A 23,246-nucleotide genomic window follows, 5' to 3' on the forward strand; every position below is an offset into this window, starting at 1 on the left:
GAAATGGTTGCTTGTATATTGAAGAAATTGATTATATATTGATTATATATTGCTGGCCTGGTTGGCCGAGTGGCTAGCGTACTCGCTCTCTCTCTCCAAAAGGCTGTGGGTTCGAATCCGTCATGTTCATGGATGTTTGTGATTGTCTGTGAAAACAGTGGTGTGATCAGCGGTAGATGGTGTTGGTGTAGTTGAAGGTAGTTGAGGTTGATGGAGACGGAGCGTTGTAGAGTAGGTGCCCTCCCTCGATGAGTCTTTGGACTCCCTGGAGGTGTCTAATAATACTAATAATAATAATATTGAAGAATGGGAGAAAGTACAGAATTCTGGAATACTTTGGCAATGTACAAGAAATATGACGGACTCATCCACCATGTTTGTCTGTCTGTGTTCACTGGGCATCTACAGATGCCGTATGGTCACTCCGATGCTCGATGATGTTCCACACTAGGCCTCGCCATGTAGTCCTGTTGTTTGCCCTTCTGGCAGCCTCAACTCTCTGAAGATCAGTCACTCCACACACGCCATCCATCTCATTGATGGCCTACCCCTGCCTCTTTTTCCAGGAACTTTACCTTCTATTACTGTTCTGAGAAGTCCTCCTTCCATCCTTTCTATGTGTCCAAAATATTTTAATTTTCTTCTGTCAATATCCTGAAGGAGCCTTAAAGTTCTACTAATCTTTTCTAACACCCATTCATTTGTACGCCTTTCAGTGTATGATATCCTCAACAGCCTTCTGTAACACCACATCTCAAAAGCAGATATCCGTTTCTTATCTGACTTTTTTAGGTTCCAAGTCTCGCATCCATAAGTTGCTGTTGGAAAAACAACTGCATCCAAAATCCTCAACTTTGTTCCCATGGAGATAGATCCATCCTTCCAGATTTTAGACAGGTCTCTGACTATTGTTTTAGCCATTCCTAACCTTTTTCTGACATCTTCTGAACAGCAATTCTTCACATTAATAATGGATCCCAGGTACTCAAACTTGCTGACTTCCTCAATTCTTTCTCCATTAAGATACATTTGTTTCTCAAGAGCTTCTCTGTTTGTTTTTCCTTTGAGAACCATGATCTTTGTCTTGCTAGAATTGAGTTGAAGTCCTCTGTTATTACTGATCTTGTTAACTTTGTCAAGAATTAGTCCTAGTTCTTCCATGTCATTACAAAGGAGTACTGTATCGTCAGCGTACCTCCGATTACTGATCAATCTACCTCCTATCGTAATTCCTGTCTTGAGCTCATCCAATGCTTTACGCATGATGTCCTCTGCATATATACTAAACAAGTGAGGAGAAAGTAAACATCCTTGCCTAACTCCTTTTCCAACTTGAAGTCAGTCAATCCAACACCTGTTCTTACTGTGGCTTCTTGCTCCTTATACAAGTTGGCTATCAACCTGATAGTGTGTTGAGGAAAACCCATTCTTTTCATTACTTCCCACAGTTTCACATGCTCAACACAGTCAAAAGCTTTAGAGTAGTCTAAGAAACACATTACCAGAGGGAGTCTGAATTCTTTATATTTTTCTATGATCTGTCTAAGGCAAAGGGTCTTTTTCATCCACCATGAAAAACTATAAATGATCAGGTAGGAAACTAGTGATCCAACTGTAAAGGGTGAAAGGCAGACTATAAGACAGGAGCTTGGTAAGGAGACCATTTTGCGGGACCTGATCAAATCATCTGGGAAATGTCAAGAGTGGCCAAATGAGTTTCACCAAACCTTTCCATGGTATATATTATTATTATTTATACAGGTGATCCATGGAGTCAAAAGACTAATCACAAAAGATGCACATTATCCATTAATAAAATATCTAACATAATCTCCATAACTTATTAATTGTTTGGGCAATCACAAATTCACTTAGAGAGTAGTGAATGAGTGTAAGTTCCACTCATTCACTACTCTAAGTAAAGAACCTAGTCCATACACCATTACTAACTATACTTTTTGACAATTTCCAAGCATGATCCCTTGTTTTCCTCCCCTACTCCCCATGTATTGGATATATATATATATATATATATATATATTTTTTTTTTAGATAGTTAGATAGGGCTAAATAGCCTCGCCTACTCCCCATATACAGGAATTAAAAGGCGTTAGTTGATTTTTTTTATATATTTTTATTTTTTATTTTTGGAAATCTTATAGAATCCTATTCTATTATATTTCTATTATATCTCCTCTACCTATCAGCTACACTCTGCAACCCACACTTTCAATCTATCCTCATAGGGAACATTCCAGACCTGTCATGAGTTTGGTCACTTGTCTCCACTACCTCTTGATCCTCAAGAAACACAGCTGGCCAATCTATGCACGGTAGTCAACATGTGGCCGAATCATAGAAGAGGGGTAATAACCTCTTTATCTTTACTTGTCAATGTGTTCTTCAACATCAAAATAACCTTTTGAGCAATTTTGCAAATTCTACCAATATGACTTCTGAATTTCAAATCCTTATCCTCATATTTCATGTAAATTAGTACCATCAATATGATAAAGAGCATGTAATCTTTTCATCCCGAATTGCATTACTTTATATTTTACAACATTAAATTGACAACCTTTGTCCTTTGCCCACACTGCCAATTTATTTCATTCATCCTGCAAGTTATCTAAACTCAGTTAGCTTTGCATTAGGAACACACCCACCTAATAATGCATGGGTCCACCTCTCTCTCTCTCTCTCTCTCTCTCTCTGTGTGTGTGTGTGTGTGTGCGCAATCACAGCTCGTAGATGCCTAGGATGAGATTCCACAAGGTGTCGAATATCCTCCATGCATAACTCGACTCATGTCCACTGCATCAACTCCGTCAGTTCGCACTCGTTCCATGGAGGAGGAGGATCAGCAGTTATCACCCTGTTCTAGCATATTCCACACACATGTTCAATGGGATTACAGTCAGGGAAATTTGGTGGCCAAGGCAATGTAGCGAATTTGTTGTTGTGTTCCTCCAACCACTCAGTGTTGTACAAACCTGATGACAAAGTGTGCTGTCCTGTTGAAAGATAGCACTGTGGTCAAGGTAGACCTCCTGCATATATGGATGGAGATGGTCGGCTAACAGGTCCCTGTAGCACTCACCAAAAAAGCTCCCACTTCCATTGGTCTGTTGAACCCCAACTGTGCAACGAGGGGATAGGGCTTCATGATGTTTATGCCAAATGCAAACCCAGATATCAGCATAGTGCAGCAAGAAATGGGACTCATCACTCCAGATAACCTTCTTCCATCTGTCGAGGATCTATTGCTGATGTTACTTGGCCCATGCGAGGTGTTTGATGCCTGGCCCATTATCATTTGTAGCCTTGGTCTCTGGCTGTGGAAACCCAGGCGAAGCAACGTATGGTGCATGTGGAAATGGGTTAAACTGCCCTGCTGTTGTACTGGTGGGTGAGTTGTGTGAATGTTGCATGTTGTTGCTGAGATACCAGTTGTGACATCCAACACTCACCTCTAGGATCAACCACGTGTGGCTGACCAATGTGAATCCTTCTGCTGGATGTCTGTTCATGGTTAATCTAGTCCTGGTACACCCTTGATATAGTGGTATGGGAGCAACCAACAAGTGCGGCTGTTTCCGAAATACTAGCACCTGTACAGGCCCCAACTATCCGCACACAGTCAAATTGGCTTACATCACCATGTTTCCCAATTATTGGCAAATGTTTACTGATTATGTAAAGAGGATAGGTGTGTCCATTTATGGTAGCCGCACATGACGCAGATATCGCATATTGTTTCATTATTGTGCCGAATATGTAAATTGGAGGGGGGGGTGTCCTAATGCAAAGCTGACTCAGCATATATCACTTTTATCAACTATTGCCCTGCTCAGTTTTGCATCATCAGCAAACAACTGAATATCCACCCTCAAATCATCTGCTATATCATTAACATACAAATTAAAGAATAGTGATCCTAGTACAGAGCCCTACGGCACTTCACTATTCACCCTCATTTGCCTTGATTCCAGACCACCACCCTCTGATGTCTGTCTATCAGCCATGTCCCAATCTATGCCAAGTCTCATATCCCTTCTGATTTGCTCCAACTTACGTAATAATTTTCCATGTGGCATTCTGTCAAATGCCTTTGCAAAGTCTAGCAGCAGTATCATAATGTAACTATTTCCTTTATCCACCCCAGCTGTCATCCTATTATAAAATGCATATAAATTATTGAGGCAGGACCACTCTTTTACAAAGCCATGCTGTCCCATACAGAATATCATATTCCTAACCATCCACTCCTGAATTTTACTTTTAACCAACTTTTCCAATACTTGAACGAGCACTCCAGATATACTAATTGATCTGTAATTTGCTACTTCTGTCTTGGAGCCACCTTTCTTTATGTAATGGAACTATCTTACCCTATTTTCACTCTCTTGGAATGTTGCCAAAGCTGAGACTTAAATTAAACTTCATCAGAGGCACTGCAAGTTCCCTTGCACATTCTTGTAGCACACAAGCTGACATATCCGGGTTCAATGCTATATTCACATTGATATTTTTCAATATACTGAGTACCTCAAGTTTATCCATCTCAATTCTCAAATCAGTCTCTGCCACATCAATAACTGCAAAGTCACCACTCATCAGCAAAAACAGATGATATACACTTGCAATATGACACTTAGTAACGGAACTATTTCTTCTGCTTCTGTCACTTTCCTACCATCAGCAATGAGTAAAGTTATCTTTCCATAATCATTTTTTCTCTTACTTGCTATATAGTGAAAAAACTCTTTTGGATTTAGTTTGTCCTGCTTAGCTAATTTTCTCTCAAAATCTGATTAAGTCTTCCTTACCATACGTGTTACCCTTCTTGCTTGTTCTTTATATTGCTCATGAGCATGCTGATCACCATTTTGTTTATATTCCTTCCACAATGCTTTCTTTTTTTTGCAGCTCTGCTTTATACTGCCACTCATCCACTTTATTCCTACTTGGCTTATTCTCCTGACCCTGGGTGTGCAGTCTAATACCACCTCACTCAAACAATCCCTGACCACTTCCCATGCACTAATGACATTCATTCCATGTAGCTTCTTATGCCATGGCACTTCTCCAAGTTACCTTCTCAATTTGTCATAATTGACAGCTTTGTAGTTTCACATAAACTCTTTCCTGACTAAAAATTCTATAGGTTGAGCAAACTCCCAGGACAAGACTCCATAGTCATTTTCCCCGATTGGAGGTAGAGTTGCTAGCATAGTTATAGGTAGATCTTTTGATGCTATTACCACATCCAAAACTCTCAAACATAACAGACCAGCTACAAAATCTGCAGTCGATGAGAATGTAGAATCCATACTGGTGATTGATCACTGATTAATTAGTGGCCTCAAAGTAGCAAAGAGATTTGCTGTTGATAACTTCCTCCATTATTTTCAAGAGAATTGAAATATACACAACAGGATAATGGTTTGATGGCAATGGGATAAGAGTTTGAGTTTTATCTTGATGTAGAACAAGTGTTAATTCTGGAGACCAAATTTTGAGCACAAATAGAAAAATAGCACCTGGACTTATATAATGCTTAAAATTAAAAGAAACACACGTATTAACAATAGTGAAAATTACTTAATTGTAAATATTTCATCCTAAGTATCTTAGGGCATCATCAGTACAATCGTTTAAAACAATAATAGGAATAACATACAGTTAGGGCACATGATTACAATAGAATCATTAAACGTGCATAATGTGTTACAGAAGTTAAAAAATAAATAAATAAATAAAAATTATTTAACACAATTTTGTATGACAATTTCCCATACTTTAGGAATAGTAAGAATGTCGTTGCGGTTTAAGTTTGGTCTGTGTAGTAGGGCTTCAGAACTTTCTTTGTATAAATGTTCATGTTTATATAAAGATCCATGTAAAAGTTTAGACTTTTCCCAATGGATCCTATGGTTTGGATTTTCAATTCTGTGTTGAGAGAGGCCAGATTTCTGCGATTTAAAAAGACAAATGTGGTCTTGATGTTCCAAGATGCGTTTCTGAACAGACCTACCTGTCTGTCCAAAGTAAGACAGTTTGCATGAGCATGGAATCTCATAAACACCAGGCAACATCAAAGGTGAGAGTTTGTCCTTACAAGAAGGTAACAAGTTGTAAATTTGGTTGATAGGTTTGTAATTAGTGGCAAAATTGTATCAGTCACTTCTCCACACATCAAACCAGACAGGAAGAAGTCCATAGGATTCCCATACCTTACGTCAAAGGCATCTCCAAACGTCTTTCTAAAATTATGAAGAAATACAATTTTGCCACTAATTACAAACCTATCAACCAAATTTACAACTTGTTACCTTCTCCTAAGGACAAACTCTCACCTTTGATGTTGCCTGGCGTTTATGAGATTCCATGCTCATGCAAATTGTCTTACTTTGGACAAACAGGTAGGTCTGTTCAGAAATGCATCTTGGAACATCAAGACCACATTCGTCTTCTTAAACTGCAGAAATATGGCCTCTCTCAACACGGAATTGAAAATCTAAACCATAGGATCCATTGGAAAAAGTCTAAACTTTTACATAGATCTTTAAACGTTTATACAAAGAAAGTTCTGAAGCCCTACTACACAGACCAAACTTAAACCGCAGCGAAGATTGTGTTAAATAATTTTTTTTTTTTTTTAAACTTCTGTAACACGTTACACACGTTTAATGAGATTCTATTGTAATCATGCGCCCTAATTGTATGTTATTCCTATTATTGTTTTAAACTACTGTACTGATGTCTAAAGATACTTAGGATGAAATATTTACAATTAAATAAATTTCACTGTGGTTAATACGTGTTTCTTTTAATTATGATCGCACCACAGGTTTCGTTATTTAAAAAAGTTATATATTGCTATCCAGACTAATGAGGATTTTTCATCAGAAAAACTGTAGCTTTATTGCTTTCAGTTGCTTCAAGCAAATGAAAGCCACAAAGTATAGCAAAGAAATTATGATTTTTTATGAGCAAGAAAAGCAGATCATGAGGAGATTCTGGGGGATTCGTAATCTGCCACTGAACGTGGGATCTGGCTAATGCACATGCAATCTCCTTCATTATGGAAGGACTCAAACAGAATGTATTTTGGATGGCTGAGGTGGAGAAGTATATGTTGAGGTACCATTGGAGGTTCTGTGAGAATAACAGAATTTGATGCACGTAACTGGTGGTGCATATCATTAATGTTTATGTTGAGGCAATGAATGTTGGTGAAGTGGATGTGAAAGTATTTTCTTTGGCTTTTTGTGGTATTTTGCATTTTACACACAGCATTTTTGGATTGGTAGTGTACAGCATTTCTTTAATGGACTCTTTCATGGTTGTTGATATTGCTGAGTTAATTACACAACAGATAAGCAATATTAGAGTATCTCCTATAAATGCATAGCCCTCAACAGTGTACCTACATGTTGCTAAACTGAGACTCCCTCTAAGCATAATCTGGCAAAGCAAGTGCAGCAGGATATTCACTAGACTTGCTACTACATTACTATCAGATAACATTCCATATTATCTAAAAGAGCTGGCTTGCAGAAACACTTCACTGCTGTGCCTTCATACAGAAATGATACTGGCCCCTTACTTAAATATTGGGCTCACAAATACACCTCCACTTTGTGTTTGTGGGGAGGAAGGGGGGGATAAGAACTAGAAGCCAACACTGGAGATTATTATTATTATTATTATTATTATTATTATTATTATTATTATTATTACATGACACCTCCAGGGAGTCCAAAGACTCATCGAGGGAGAACACCTACTCCACAATTCTCCATCTCTACCACCAACTACAACTACTTTCGTCATCTATACCAACGGCATCTACCACTGACCACAACCACTAGTATTTTCATATACAATCACAAACATCCATGCCCATGGCAGGATATGAATGCGCAGCCTTTTAGCTGGAGAGCGAATACGCTAACCACCTGGCCAATCAGACCGACTATGGTAACTACAATAAGAGATGAAAATTTATCTGTTACCTAGTGATTTAGGTGATATTTCCTTTTTTGAATTAAGGAAGATATGCTTATGAGGCAGCTGTACTCAACTCAATATTATGAATTAAATACTTATTCTAGATTCTCAGTTTAAATTGACATTTTTATATGGAAATGTAGTTATTTAATGGACCAAATATATAAAGTGGGTCACTTAATCTATTAGCAATCACTATATAGAGATCATTAGAAATCAAAATAAAATACAAAAAAAAAAAAAAAAAACTACGAAAACAAGCTGAAACATCAACTGCATTCTCAACACAATAAGTAACAATCTATTTAATGAAGAGTGCAAATAATATGGAAATAGGAAATGGAATAAGCAATTTAATCAGCTGGCCAGTAAAGTGAATACATTTATAAAGAAAGAAAGAAAATTTATATCATCATCAAATTCCTGACATGTATCCTCAAGGGTTGTACAGGATATGATAGTACTACATGAAAAACTCGCATCATTACTATCTTCCTATCTACAATTTTCCTCCAAATTAATCTGTTACCTGTCAAGAACTTTAAAATTATCAAATCTTATATTTCTATCTTCTAAGGCACTTTTTACCATATCAATATATCAATCTACCTATATATCTTGGTCTTCCTCTGGGTCTTTTTCCTGCCAACCTGCCAGAGAACACGTGTTTTGCTAATCTTTCCTCTCCCATTCTGTTTAAGTGACCATACCACCTGAGATTCCTGGATGTGTTACAACATAAAATAATGGTACAACGCGACAGAAAATTTATATTTATATTTTTAATTGGCCTGGTTGGATGAAGTGATAGCATCTCTGCTCTCCAAGAAACAAGTCATGGATTCAAATCCTGCTATATGCATGGATGTTTCTGAATGCTTTCAGACAAAAGACAAATTTCACTGCCTGGTGTAAAACCACCCTACTTACTGGATGCCTGAAGGGGCTTGAAAAAGTCCATGTATAGTCTATAGAGCAGCATTTCCACATTATGTAATAAATGAATAAAAATATAAAAAAAAATAAAAAAAGCCCTTAGCTCATTTCAGTACTAATGGTATACAACCTTTTGTATTTCATTTCAGTACTATAGGTATACAACCTTTCATGGGTATGGGGGGGGGGGGGAATGAAACAAGAAAGAAAGTTTATAATGTGAAAGTTTTTAAGTTTACATATACACTGCTTGTAAAGAAGTCAATAGACAATACCATGACCAAGGTGCATCATGCCGTGTAACAAGGTAGGTGTTCATAGCAAATATAAATTGGAGGAATATGATGATGATTCCAAGTCAATGCAACTTTGTCTGGGTAGAATGGCTGAGTGAAGGGAATTGAAGGAGTTTAAAAGAGGCACTGTGATAGGATGCCATGTTGCAAACCTATTTATAATAAATTTAGTTTAATCCTTTATCCTAGTGTGAGCAAACAAAGTTTGCGCCTGAAAGTATCTTCAGGACTGGGGTAAGGTAGTAACAACATAAGGCAACTCGTTGCAAAGGTGGAGCAAGCTTACATCACTCCTATCTCAGTACCTCCCATAATGCAAAACACATCTCCTTGCGGATATGTATAATATTATGCATTAAGAGAAGGGCCACTACCCAGACTAGTTTCGAACTTTATTATACATATCTGCAAGGAGATGTGTTTTGCATTATGGGAGATACTGAGATAGGAGTGATGTAACCTTGCTCCACCTTTGCAATGAGTTGCCCAGCGTTGTACTACCTTACCCCAGTCCTGAAGATCCTTTCAGGCGCAAACTTTGTTTGCTCACACTTGGATAAAGGATTAAACTAAATTTATTATAATCTAACCAAGTGAAAAATAAACTTTCAGCAAACCTATCTGTTCAGTAAATTCTTGACAAATTGGGTGATCCCAGATCAGCAATCAGTGATACCATACTGAGATGGAAGTGCAGGGAATTGCAAGTGCTACCTGCAGTAGATGACCCACCACACTCACTGAACATGACTATAGAGTGCTATGAATGATAATGTGTAAAATCCTCCATTCGTTGGCCGACATGTTGAATGCAAGCATTGACTGGAATATGAATCTACACAAAAACATTCAGAAATGAGGCTTACAACATGAGTTACCAAAAGACCTCAATATGCAAGCCCCACATTACCCGAATCAATATACAGCATCGTCTTCAGTTGTGCAAAGGGCGTGTACAGTGGTTCATAAAAGCTTGAAAAGATGTATTATGAAGTGGTGAATCATGCTACATCCTCTATTGAGCAGATGAATGGGTGTAGTGCGGCAAATGCCCAATGAATGTCTCTTACCAAAGTGCATAACCCAAACTATGAAATTTGGAAGTGTGATGATATGGTCCTATTTTTGTTAGTGTAAATTCAGTCCTCTGTTTGTGGTGCCACAATCACTGAACTCCGAGAGGTATCTGAACATTCTAGACAATGCAATGCTTCCTAATTTGTAGTATTTTTATGGAAATGACCACTGTCTCTTTCAGCAAGAAAATGCACTGTGTCTAAGGCTGCTGCCACTGCTGTAACTGCATGGTTCGTGGATATGGATGTCACCACACTTGGCTGGTCTCCAGAGTCCTGATCTCAATCCTACTGAACATCTGTGGGATGAACTGATGCATCAGGTAAGGTGTCAAGGGACATCTGCCCCCACAAGAGTCCAAGATCATTATATGCCTACAGGAAGAATGGTTCAAAATTCCCATTGAGTTCAAAATGCCCCATAGGATTGCTGCAGTTATTGCAGCTAAAGTAGGTCCTACATCTTATTAAGGTGGATGTCATGGATAATATATGCCATGGCATGTATTAAATATTAAACAGGTGTAATATTTAATACATGAACTACGTTCAAAATCTGGTTTTCTAAAACTATGAAATTTGGAAGTGACAGTGTGATGATATGCTTGTTCAAAAATGGAATGAATTTCTAAGACTCACAGGTGTCAAATGCAGTGTCCATGAAAAAAACTATAACTTTTTTCCCCCCATGTACTTCAAATTATGATTTTTTTGAATTTAATCCAAATACCAGCTTCATGTTATTTGTAAATGATTGGTAAAAATCTCTCTGCAAAAAATGATTAATTTTAATCAGTCTCCTATTTTGTCTGAAAATAAAGTGCTTTATATCAGTTAATACACACATTTTAAGAAGTTTTGAGTATCATTATCAGGTCACATTTTCTGAATAAATGAATATTAAAATGATGAGTGTCAATGACTAATATTTTCTACACTGAACACTGAAAATATTCTATAAAATTCTTTATATTCTAAATTAATTTTCTTTCTATAAAATGTATAAAATAATGAGAATGAGTAAAAAGAATTTTGACAATCAGCTTTCATTACCATGTTTATTTCTACAAAAATTAATGGATTAAGCTGAGAAAGAAAGATGCATTACCACTGCAGAGTACTTGTTAACAAGTGCAGTCAATGCCCCACTCAATTAGACACCCACCTTACTGAATGCCAATAGCTTTGGGATTTTTGTTTGTAAGAAGGCTGCTACTTTTTTTTCCAATTCTTTCTATCTATTTGGTGAATTCTAATAAAGATATACAAGTTTTTAATACTGTTTCAATTTCATTTTTAATAATAAATCATTTTATCGGTTTCTCTTATTTTTATTTAAATTAAGGGGATATTAAATCCCACATTGTTTTTTAAAACCGAATAAGAAACTCAAAGATCGGAATCAACGAATTTCATGCCGAATATAGTAACTGTAAAACTATCGGCGACTACTAGCATAAGCTAAAGCACGTAGTCCAAGATTCCGATCTTTGAGTTTCTTATTTGGTTTTAAAACAATGTGGGATTTAACATCCCCTTAATTTAAATAATGTTTACATCGTCGAGATGAAGCCTATTGGCTCTTTATTTTAAATAATTTATGGGTGCACCTTTTTGACAACTCGTATAGCAGAGTATATAAGTTCGTTTCACTATACCCTTAGTATTATTTTGGTCTAGCTACTCACTGATGAAATCTCAATAAAGATCGAAACCAGTCTAGGTAGTGACCTCCCACCATAATGTATAACATCATACATCTCCTAGGAGATGGGTTTTACATTATGGAAAATACTAAGAATAGCGATCAGAACTTTCTCCACCTTTGCTACGAGTTGCCCTAGTTTGTACTACGTGCTTTAGCTTACGCTAGTAGTCGCCGATACTTTTATAGTTACTATATTCGGTATGAAACTCTTTGATTCCGATCTTTGAGTTTCTTATTCGGTTTTAAAACAACGTGGGATTTAATATCCCCTTAATTTAAATAATGTTTACATCGCTGAAATGAAGCCTATTGGCTCTTTATTTTAAATATCTTATTTTTATTTTATTAGCATTTTTAAGAAGGAAGATATCCTTTAAGAAAAGGTGTGGAAGAAATGAGCCACTGAACTTCAACTGAACACTGACAGTTGGATATTTACTAGTTGTATATTTACTGTAAAAAAATGTTTTTCTAAGAAGGGAAGTAACCAGGGAGGGGCATCAATAATTTGTGATAAGACTTGGAACATATTCCCTGTGAATAGCAAGGAAACACTGTACTTCATGTGTAGATTTTGTTTCCTGGCCTGAAAGGGAGTGTATTATGCATTATGGGCTAATGCAAGAATAACTTATTTCACTCTCTAATGTACCAAAATATCCTCCAGCTTGCAGAGGAATTACAGTAATAAATGCCTTTTCAATTTCCAATTTTTATCTACGTATCTCAAATAATGAACAAGTTCACCCTCATTTGAAATATCTGTAGAGGCATCTAGAAATTTAATTCTACTGAACTCTTCGATTTGTTTAACTTGTTAATTTTTTTTCTTGCTTAATAACATTAGAGAACTGATGTATCACTTTGGTATTGGTTAAATGAATAACTCATAAGAAGTTAATTCCTTCATAAGTGCCTCAACAGCACAACTGCTAGAACAGAGGAACATGATGCCCTTCGATCGGAAAAGACCTGGGCTCAATTCTTGTTGCGAGGAGAGGAATATTTATATGGGCTTTTTCAATTGAAGGTGAGTTAACTGATGTCATATGGTGGTAGCATGGTTTTTTGTCACAGAAACTCAGGTTTTTCATCCCATGTACAAGTAAATTGGCCATGATAGCACATGCAATTTATAGACATGGTGGTGGTGGTGAGCAGTAGATAGCATTGATGACAGTATTGCCATTGTGTGTATTTGGAGAATTGAGTAATAGTATACACAGTGAGATGTGTGTAGCAGAGTAGAGTAGAGTGCCCTCCTGTGATGAGTCCTTGACTCATTGGAGGTGTTGAGTAGCAATAATAATAATTGCATAAGATGATATCTCCTGGTCAGAAATAAAATTTCTTTAATCATTTAATGAATTCATTGGCAAATGCCCGTGATCAGATAACTTCAGTGAATGAGATGTAAAAAAAAAACAACAACAAAAAAAAACATACATGTGTGTGTAAATTATGCAAAGATAATATATTCTGAATGCATTTAGAACTACGATAAAAATTCACTTGTCAGGTGTCTCTGATAATTGCCTGTGGTGAATGAATTTCACCACAGGCAATTATCAGTATACTACAATATACACTGCTTGGAAAGAAGCCAACAGACACCATAGTGGAAAAACATCGCAGCGAAAGGGGTCCTTTCGCTGCGATGACCGTAGCAATTCTACATGGCACACTTTCCACAAGCATACAATAGCAATCAATGGGAATTTTGGATCATTCTTACTGCAGGCATGTAATGAGGCCCTGGACTGTTGTGGGGGGGGGGGGGGGGGTTAGACACCCTTGACCTCACCTGATGCTCCAGTTCATCCCACAGATGTTCAATAGGGCTGAAATCAGTGCTCTGTGAAGACCAATCTCAAGTGTGGTGATGTTCAAGTCCAACAAACCACACAGTTACAGCAGCAGCCTTATTACACGGTGCATTGTCTTGCTTAAAGAGACAATGGTCAGTTCCATAGAAATACCACAAAGTAGGAAGCATCACATTGTTCAGAATGTTCAGATACCTCTCAGAGTTCAATGTTCGTGGCCACAAACATAGGTCCAAAGCCACACCAAAAAAAAAAAGAAAAAAAAAAGGACCATATCATCACATTGCCACTTCTAAAATTTCATAGTTGGGGTTATGCACTCTGGTAAGAAACGTTCACTGGCATCTGCCACACCCATTCATCTGCTCTATAGAGGGCATTAGCATGATTTGTCATTCCACAAATCATGGGTAGTGTGGGGCTTGCATATTGAGGTCCTATCATGGAAACCTTTTGTGAGCCTCAGTTCTGAATGTTTGGTGCGGATTCATATTCCAGTCGACCCAGAACTCTGAATTCTATATTAATCAATGAATAGTGGTTTTTACATATTATCCTTTGTAGCACCTTATGGTTATGAGTGGTGAGTCATCCACTGTGAGTAGTACTTGTAGCTAACTTCCTGCACTTCCATCTCAGTAGGGTATCACAGTGTTGACCTGGGATGGCTCAATTTGTCAAACAGATGGCACGATACACCTTGCCCATGGGGGGGGGGGGGGTCTGTTGACTTCTTTCCGTGCAGTGTACATAAATATTGGGACAGCAACATGTTTAAGAGCAACCCAAACTATACAAACTTTAGTAACTCTGAATCCTCCATTTACCACGTTCACACTTTTCACCTCTTCTAAGCATATTCTCCATCAGATTGTGATAACATAGATTAGGTATTTTGAGTTAGTTATCTTTCTTCAGCATGCCACCAGATTGCAAAAGGGTTAAAATCCTGACTCTGATTAGGCTAGTCAACTTTTTTACATGTCATTTTTCTCAAACTATGTCACAAATAGTACCTGTAATATGACATAGCACACTACAATTCCCAGTGGTATTGCATACCTGTTGGCTTTCATCATTCCGATCACAACACCGAAAACCAAGTCCATACCAGGAAAAAAGTTCAAGACCATCACACCTCTACTACAGACTTTATACATGGGATAATGCACTCTGAAATAAGGTGGTCCCTACTAACCTGAATACTTAAGACTCTTTATCAAACTGCTAGTCGATCATTTCCACATTATAGAAATTCTGTACAGTTTATCCTAGCATCTTTGTCCTCTTGATGTTAGTGTCACGAGTCTTCCTGTGCATTTCTCAGCTGATATAGCATCCTCACATTTTTAATTATTAATAGCATCACCTACAATGAATTCTGGATGATGCAGACTTTCACCAATGTCATGAGCAGGCAGAATACTAATATAGCATCCTACAATAAAACCTTTTTCAAGCCAATGAGTTCCTCACATGCTATTGATGGTGTACAGATTACTCTAAAGCTGTATCTTTTTGCCCTACATAACAATATAGACCATGTGTAATGACAGAGCTATAGATATCACTATTTCATTCTGAAACAGCACACACACTGCAATAAAGTTGTATCATAATTTTTTTAAAAAAAAAGGATTACTGTGAATGAGTGAACAAGTTAACTTATTCAGAGTGAGAAATATACAGTATTTATTAGTAATATATGATATGTTCTGGTTACTGGAATGTAAACCTTGACCTTTCCCTTTTTTTAAAACTCATACTAGGATGGTTTTTGTGAAATACCTATTAAAAATAAAAAATAGATATATGTGATTAATAATTTTATAAACAGCCATAAAAAAAAACAGCAGTCATGATCTACTGCACCTCAAGTATGGCTGTTACTAGTGGTCAAGAACATTGGGTATTAGGAGACTGGATGTAACACGCACAAAAACTTTTGCTAGCTTCTTAATAATGTAGTACCATCACAATATCCCAATTCCTTGAAAGTATCTAACAGGAAATTGAGGGTCTAGCTTATGTGTACAGATAAGCAATACTGGAAATTTTGTCGTAAAAAATCATGTCTATAAAGGTATTTCTGTCTGTAAAGATATTTATAATGAATTGTTGCTTTTTTTTTTTTTTTTTTTTTGTTCACAATCATTATTTTTATGAATGCACAAGTTACAATCTGTAAAATTCAAGAATATAAAAATATAATACATATAAAATGTAATGGTAAGAACTAAAGTAACAATCATTATGTTCAAAATTAAATTCATACAATGAAAGGCACTAACCGGCTCAGGAATATCAAGCTTCTGTATATTCTGTTTTCCACTCTTCCTGTTTTGACGAACAGCTCCATTAAGTAACATTCCATTTCGTTGAGTTAATGGAGAACTCTTATTAGATGACACACCACTAGAAAGAAATGAGGAATTATGATTGCTGACATGATGAGGCAGACTATCTGAACTAGATGTGGAAGAGATGTGTTCTTTTTCTGGCTGAGATGAACCATCTTGATGAGGTGGTGGACGAGTTCTACAATTTGACTTGGGTGGATGTTCAACCCTTTGCCTAATGGATTTGCTGTCACTGGGTTTTGTGGAGGATAACGTTCGACTGCCAACTGTATGGCCTCCTGTGGCACTTTTGTGTTGGCCATTGAGAATAACTGGTTTCTTAATGCTATCACAAGACAACGGATGGGTGCCCATTGATGATCGCTGGGTAGAATGCCTTGCATGATCACTATTTCCTGTGGTAGGCCGACTAGACACAACAGCACCGGGTACTGAGCGTGATGATATCCCTATTAAGTGTTTGGGATCATTGATTAGATACTGCTGGACTTCAGTGAAGTCTCCAAGTGCACTCTTTATACGACGGGTGGTCTCATCTTCCAAAGGAGGGTAAACCTGAAAAAAAAAATAATAATTAATTAAAAAAGTGTGTGAGAGAGAGAGAGTTTTAATTGAGATTTTGCATTTTAATTAGAAAATATTTAGTTTAAATCTTGAGACAGCTATCCACATCCAACTTGAAATACATATGTTGAATTAACTGTAAGCAAAAAGGCAATCAACAATGTTATTTAATTGCTTCCTTGAATATGTTGTAAATGAAACCCTGGGGAACTGTGATATTAGAGTGATGCTAGGAGGAAGAAGAATAAACTATCTCAAGTTTGCTGATGATATTAATCTTCTAGCAGAAAACAAATCACATCTTCAGAGAAATCACCACAAAATTAGCTTATACTCTTAAAAAACAAAGCTTAACCATACAAGTATCCAAAAATCAAAACAATGACAAATATCTGTGCTTCTGACCAAGAAGCAAGTGCTGTAGAAGAAACTGAAAAAATACTAATTGATCCATAAAAGAAATTGATCAGTTTAAATAACTAGGCAATATCTTTAATAAAAATGGAAGATCAAGATAGGATGTTAGAACAAAAATTGCAAAAACAACAGCGATCCAAAAACTAAAGCCACTATGGACAGATGACAAGCTTACAATTACAAACAGATTATGCCTTATTGACACACTAGTTCATTCAGTACTTCTATACAAAAGTGAAACCTGGACCCACCTAAAAGAAGATGAAAAGCGATGCTATAGATGACTCCTAAAGATAGCATACACTAATCGCATCACACATTTTGAAGTAAGATCCAGAATCAGTTTTTCTGTCGGTCCAAGAGATAACATCATAACTAAGATTTGAAGGAAACAACTTATGTGGCTTGGTCATATCAGTAGATCAAATGGTCTACCAATGCAAGTTCTTGAAGGATTTATTCCAGGAACTTGTAAAAGATGCAGACCCAGAATAAAATGGACAGACAATATAAAAAAATTGGACAGGTGAAGAAAAAAAATGACAATCAAGGACTAAGTGGAAGAGTTCTGTGAGGAATATTTCTTAATATGGATAGGAAAGTATCTTTATATTTATGACTCTCTAATCAAGCTAAAAGCATTTGTAACTTTTCGGGAGCTCTTTCTCCCTCCCTCCAGTCATCATGAAAAAAATGTTACATATGAACTGTTACATTTGGAGTATGACCTTATATCAGTCAGAAACATGGACAATTGGGAAGAAAGAAGCTAAAATTGGAGGCATTTAAAATGTGGTTATGGAGAACATAAAGTGGAATGAAAAAAAATTACCAATGAAGAAGTATTGCAAAAAGGTGAAGAAGAAAGGAATTTACTAAAGACCATAAGACAAAGCATAACTGGATAGGACATGTATTAAGAGGAGACAGCCTACTGAAAAGAATGATAGATGGAAAATTGAAGGAAAGCGACCAAGAGGAAGGAGACGACTAATGATGTTTGATGATATAATGGGCACAAGAGGATATCAAGAAATGAAAGAGGAAGCAAAAGACAGAGGAAATAGAAGGAAGAGAATTTGCTGAGATATACCATTAGGCCTCTCAAGAGACAGAACACTAATGATGAAGAAATATTTATCATACCATATTTATGCACTTTTTCCCCCAAAAAAATTAAAGTTAAAAAATCATGGTGAGAGATGAGAGATATATGTGGAGATTTTTGGAAACTAAAGTTTTCAGGAAAAAAACTGAAAATGAGTATGACTTACCAAGAATCTCCTATTCACTATCGCTACTTCCGGCCTTGAGAGCGGTTTCCTTGTGTGCATTGTGAAAGTCATCTACCCAAATAGTGCCATTTTCTTTCCAATTATTTCAAGCAAAAATTACTAGTAATTTACAAGACTTGAGATACATAACGAACAATCCTTCACAAATGACTAATGAAAAGTTAAAGCAGGAGTGCAAAACAGACAGCAATAGTAGGCTGGTAAAGATAGAACAGCTATGAAGACGTGCATATGATTGGTGCAGTATTAACAAAAGATCGTGTGACTCAATAACAAAGGAAAGCTGACAATTGCTGAGTTGAAATGCTGATTCTCTTCAACCGAATTCCAAAATATCTGAAAATGCCACAACAATATTTGCTATATATTTCTTAGTTTTAACACCTTCACGTTGGGATGGTGTTTTATCCATTTATCGTTCTGACAGGACTTCTCATTACTGTTTGTGTACTACTTCTGCATCGCGTGGGCAGGCTCAACTGACACAAAGTTTCAATCATTTGGTTTAATTTTATTGTTGCTTGTTTGCATGCTGCTTCTGGCAGGCAGACTCACACACATTACATGGCACATTAGTTTCAATTATCTGGTAGAATTTTATTTGAAGTTTGCTTTTGTGATCTGTCTTAATGACATCGAAAATTTCAAATGCAACTGAACAAACACTTATTTCATGTAACTGAAAATTTGGAAAAATGTTCCAACATTTTCCAATTTGGACAATAGTTTTTATTAGATACTGTGCTTGGCGGTACAACAAACGGTTTTGCTTGAGTCTATGAAGCATAGTTTCTGTGGGAGGGGGACATGTGATTCATTAGTTAGTACCATTTTTATCCCAGATGTCTCTAATTGCACTATTTGTTGACAAATATATTACACAGACTGCAAATGCCTCTGTACCTTATTCAGTGATACAATAAAACTACTTGTTTTTCTTGTGTCTGCAATTAGTGGCTGTTGGGGAAGACGTTGTTTACCATGGCAAGCGAGTTACTATTGCCCTGACGTGAATGTGTTTAAACTTTTTTCGTGTGCGATGTATATGCAAAACTTTTAATTCCTTTTTCCATAAAGTAAAATCAGGGATGCGAGTTATACGCGAGGGAGAGTTATATTGAAGTAAATACGATATGATGTTAAGTGACTGAGAATGATGAGCAACCCAAAATATTATAAAATCAACAAAATAAAGGGGGAAAAAAATAGAATTAGTATGTTCAGAGAAGGAAAGATCAGTAAGCAACTAAAATATACACAGATAACATGCCACCGAAATCAAAAACTGTTATCAACAAAAGATGGTAACTGATTGAAAGTAAAAGAGTATTAATTTACCAAATTTGGAGAAAAACAGAGTTCTTCCAGAAAGAAACAGAAGAAGAAGAAAAGTTTTATAATATTGATATGAATGAAGACTTGGATAAAAACTAGCAAATAATAACTGATACCCCATTAAATAGTGCCACAGATATTGGTGGAATTAACCAAAAGAAGGATGAAAGAAAATATAATTATCTGAAAAATCCCTAAACCTTCTCACAAAGAAAAGAATGAAGAAATCTAGATGAGAGAAGTATAATATAATTCATGGAGCTGTGTAAAACAATAGGAAAAGGATGACACAAGAAATTTGAAACTTCAAACCCCAAAAAAATCTGAATTATAATAGAAAAGCATATGAGTCTAAAAGGAGAAAAGTTATCTACAAAAAAAACAATAATAATAAATTAAGTCCTTAAAGTTGAAAACAGGGTACTAATTAAAGATAAAGAAGACATCATAAGAACAGAATCCTTCTGTGTCTAATATGATGATTCCCAAGACTTAACCCAATATGAAAACAAAAATGTAATACTCTAGAATAGAAGAGAAAAAAATATGCTGATGTTTTAAGCAAAGAAGTTCAGTATGTAATGAGTAGCACGAGCAGTGGAAAGATACAAGGTGAAGGAAGAGTTACTGACAAAAGTTCTGAAAGCAGGTGGTGAGCCATGTTAAATTTAACATGGCTCATGACCATGTTAAATTAAATTTATACATCTTGCCTAAGATAGAAGAGAATACCAAAGAGTTGGAATAATGGTATCTTATTATAGTTTTTAAAAAAAGGAGACAGAGAAGATATTAAAAATTACTGCAGTGTCAGTCACCTTTCAAAAAATATTGTGTAAATTATTTAAAAAAAAAATTGTAAAATTTTTACAAAAATCATTAGCAACAGATTTTTGCCAATCTCCAGAATGAAAAGGATTCAGAAAAAAAAAAAACTACAGCACTGTTGATCATATACACGTATGTAATAAGATAAATCATCGGGGAAAAAAATGAATACCAAAAACCATTAGGTCTGGCATTTATTGATTTTGAAAGGGCAATTGATTCAATCTCAACATTAGCTATTTTAGAAGACCTAAAAAATCAAATAACTGAAAAAAAAAAAACTAATCGATATACTTAGTAATATATATATACGGAGCCTGTGTAGCTCAGTGGATGTGGCATTTGCCAACCACGTCGCTTGGTCGCACGAAGGAAGACTTGGTTTCGAGTCTAGTCGGCGACTAGAGGAAATTTTTCTAAGCCTTTTTTCGACCGGTTCCCGAGTTAGTCGATCTCTGGCACGGGCAAGCAGGTTTTTCCTCCCGGAAACTCAAGAAAATCGACCGTAGAACCCACATTATTTCAGACATTAAATATATTGTGTTAGGGTTAAGGACCACGAGATGGCGGCACATTTGAGCCGTCTCTCTTCACTGAGTACCGCTTAATTAGTGATAGCCTTGGGCCATCTATCTCTGATTGGTACCAGTGGAGACTGAACTGCCCACTCAGTCTCCAAAAGTTAGATAGGGCTAAATGGCCTCGCCTACTCCCTGTATACGGGAATAAAAAGGGGTTAGCTGATTTATATATATATATATATAAATTCAACCACATCTATAAATTATAAGCAGGTACAAATATAAAATTTCTTATAAAACAGGGAATTAGACATGGAGATGCCATTTTATCTTAATTACAGCAACTCTAGAAGAAATTTTTAAAAATCTCAATTGGAAAAATTGACAAATTATAGTAAATGGGAAAGAACTAAATCATCTATGATTTGCTGATGCTACTGTTCTTTTAGGAAACTCTGTGGAAGAACTGCAACAAATGACGTTCTTTATTTGTTGAAGTTCAAGTGATCAATGAAGTGAATGCAGAAGGTTTCAGATTAAATATAAAAAAAGACAAAACAAAATAATATATTATAAATACATCAGCATAAAGCCAGTACATATGGAACACCAGGAAATTGAAAAGCCAGGTCAACAAATCTGTCAGTTCTTTAGTCTCAAAATCCAAAGTGAATCTCATCCAGCTTTATTGTTATCCAGAGCACTCAGTAATTAAAACATACTCACTTCTTGCACTTCTAAACCTCAAATTCAGTATTAAAACTTATTATTATTATATTATTAGACACCTCCAGGGAGTCCAAAGACTCATCGAGAGCATCCACTACACAACTCTGTCTCTGCCACTCAATCCACCAAATGACTGCAATTACACCAATGCCATCTACTGCCGACCACCACTAGTATTTCCACAGACAATCACAAACATCCATGCCCACGGTGGGATTTGAACCCGCAGCCTTTTGGCTGGAGAGTGGATAAGATAAACACTTGGCCAGCCAGGCTTGCATTAATACCCTGTAGTATTAAAACTTACTTCTCCAGGATGAAATACCCCAATAAAGTATTCATTGTACATCCACTATGTCCTTCGCATCAGTCACTCTATTCCCATTTTTATCCAATGTCATTCTTCCACAATCATTTCCCACTGACCACATAATGAAAGAATTCCTTAGAATTTTCTTTGGATCTCAGGGCCAAACTCTTCTCATATTCCAGTTTTGCCTTCCTTACCATACTAGTCACTTTCCTGGCCTGAGTCTTATATTCTTCATGTATCTGTTCTTCACCCCTCTCCTTATATCTCTTCCATAATCTCTTTTTTACCTGCAGTTCCCATTTGATATTGTTTGTCGTCCACATTCCACCAAATTGCGTTCTCTTTTTCCTACCCAAGCTTTAAATGATCCCTCACTAATTTCTCCAAAATCTTAACAACTACTGATGAAATACAAACCAGTCTATAGTTTGACCCTTCCAGTCTGCTACCACCCTATCTTACCATTCCACTTCTTGGGCATTTTTCCCATGGCTAGACTTTCACTGAAAAGCCAGGTCAATGGAACTGTCAGTTCTTTAGCATATTTTCTCAAAACCCGTGGTGAAATCCAGATTGACATCCATTGTAACTGGCATCCAGAGTACTCAATATTTGAAACACACACTCTCTTATTGCACTTCTAAACCTCAAACCTACCCCATCCCCCTAGTTTTTAAACTAACTTACCAGGATGAAATACTTCGATAAAGTGTTCATTGAACTCCACTCACTATGTCCTTTGCATCAATCTCTACTCCCATTTTTATCAAACAATATCATTCTTCCACAATCATTTGTCCTCCTAATGGCCACATAACTAAAGAATTCCTTAGGATTTTCTTTGGATCTCATCAGGGTCAATCTCTTCTCATATTTCCTTACCATACTGGTCACTCTCCTGGCCTCAGTCATATTCTTCTTCTTGCATTATATTCTTATTATTGCATTATATGCCTTATATTCTTTAAGCATATGCTCTACACCCCTCTCCTTATATTTCTTCCATAACTTCCTTTGTACCTGCAG

The 23,246-nt window shown here is 36.4% G+C and overlaps 1 protein-coding gene across 2 annotated transcripts in view; it reads right to left on the bottom strand.

Annotated features, from left to right (window-relative positions):
- The window catches only part of LOC150104812 (uncharacterized), a 449,875-nt gene that overhangs the window by 291,464 nt on the left and 135,165 nt on the right, over positions 1 to 23,246 (bottom strand). For both annotated transcript variants that reach the window (XM_090395370.1, XM_090395369.1), the window contains exon 3: positions 16,150 to 16,773. In XM_090395370.1, the coding sequence (XP_090251496.1) occupies positions 16,150 to 16,773 (624 nt within the window). The remainder of the gene's footprint in view (positions 1 to 16,149; positions 16,774 to 23,246) is intronic.

The sequence above is a fragment of the Typopeltis vanoorti genome, chromosome 7 (genome assembly GCF_054136105.1).
Source record: "Typopeltis vanoorti isolate ZY-2024b chromosome 7, IOZ_Tvanoo_1.0, whole genome shotgun sequence".
Lineage (NCBI taxonomy): Eukaryota > Metazoa > Arthropoda > Arachnida > Uropygi > Thelyphonidae > Typopeltis > Typopeltis vanoorti.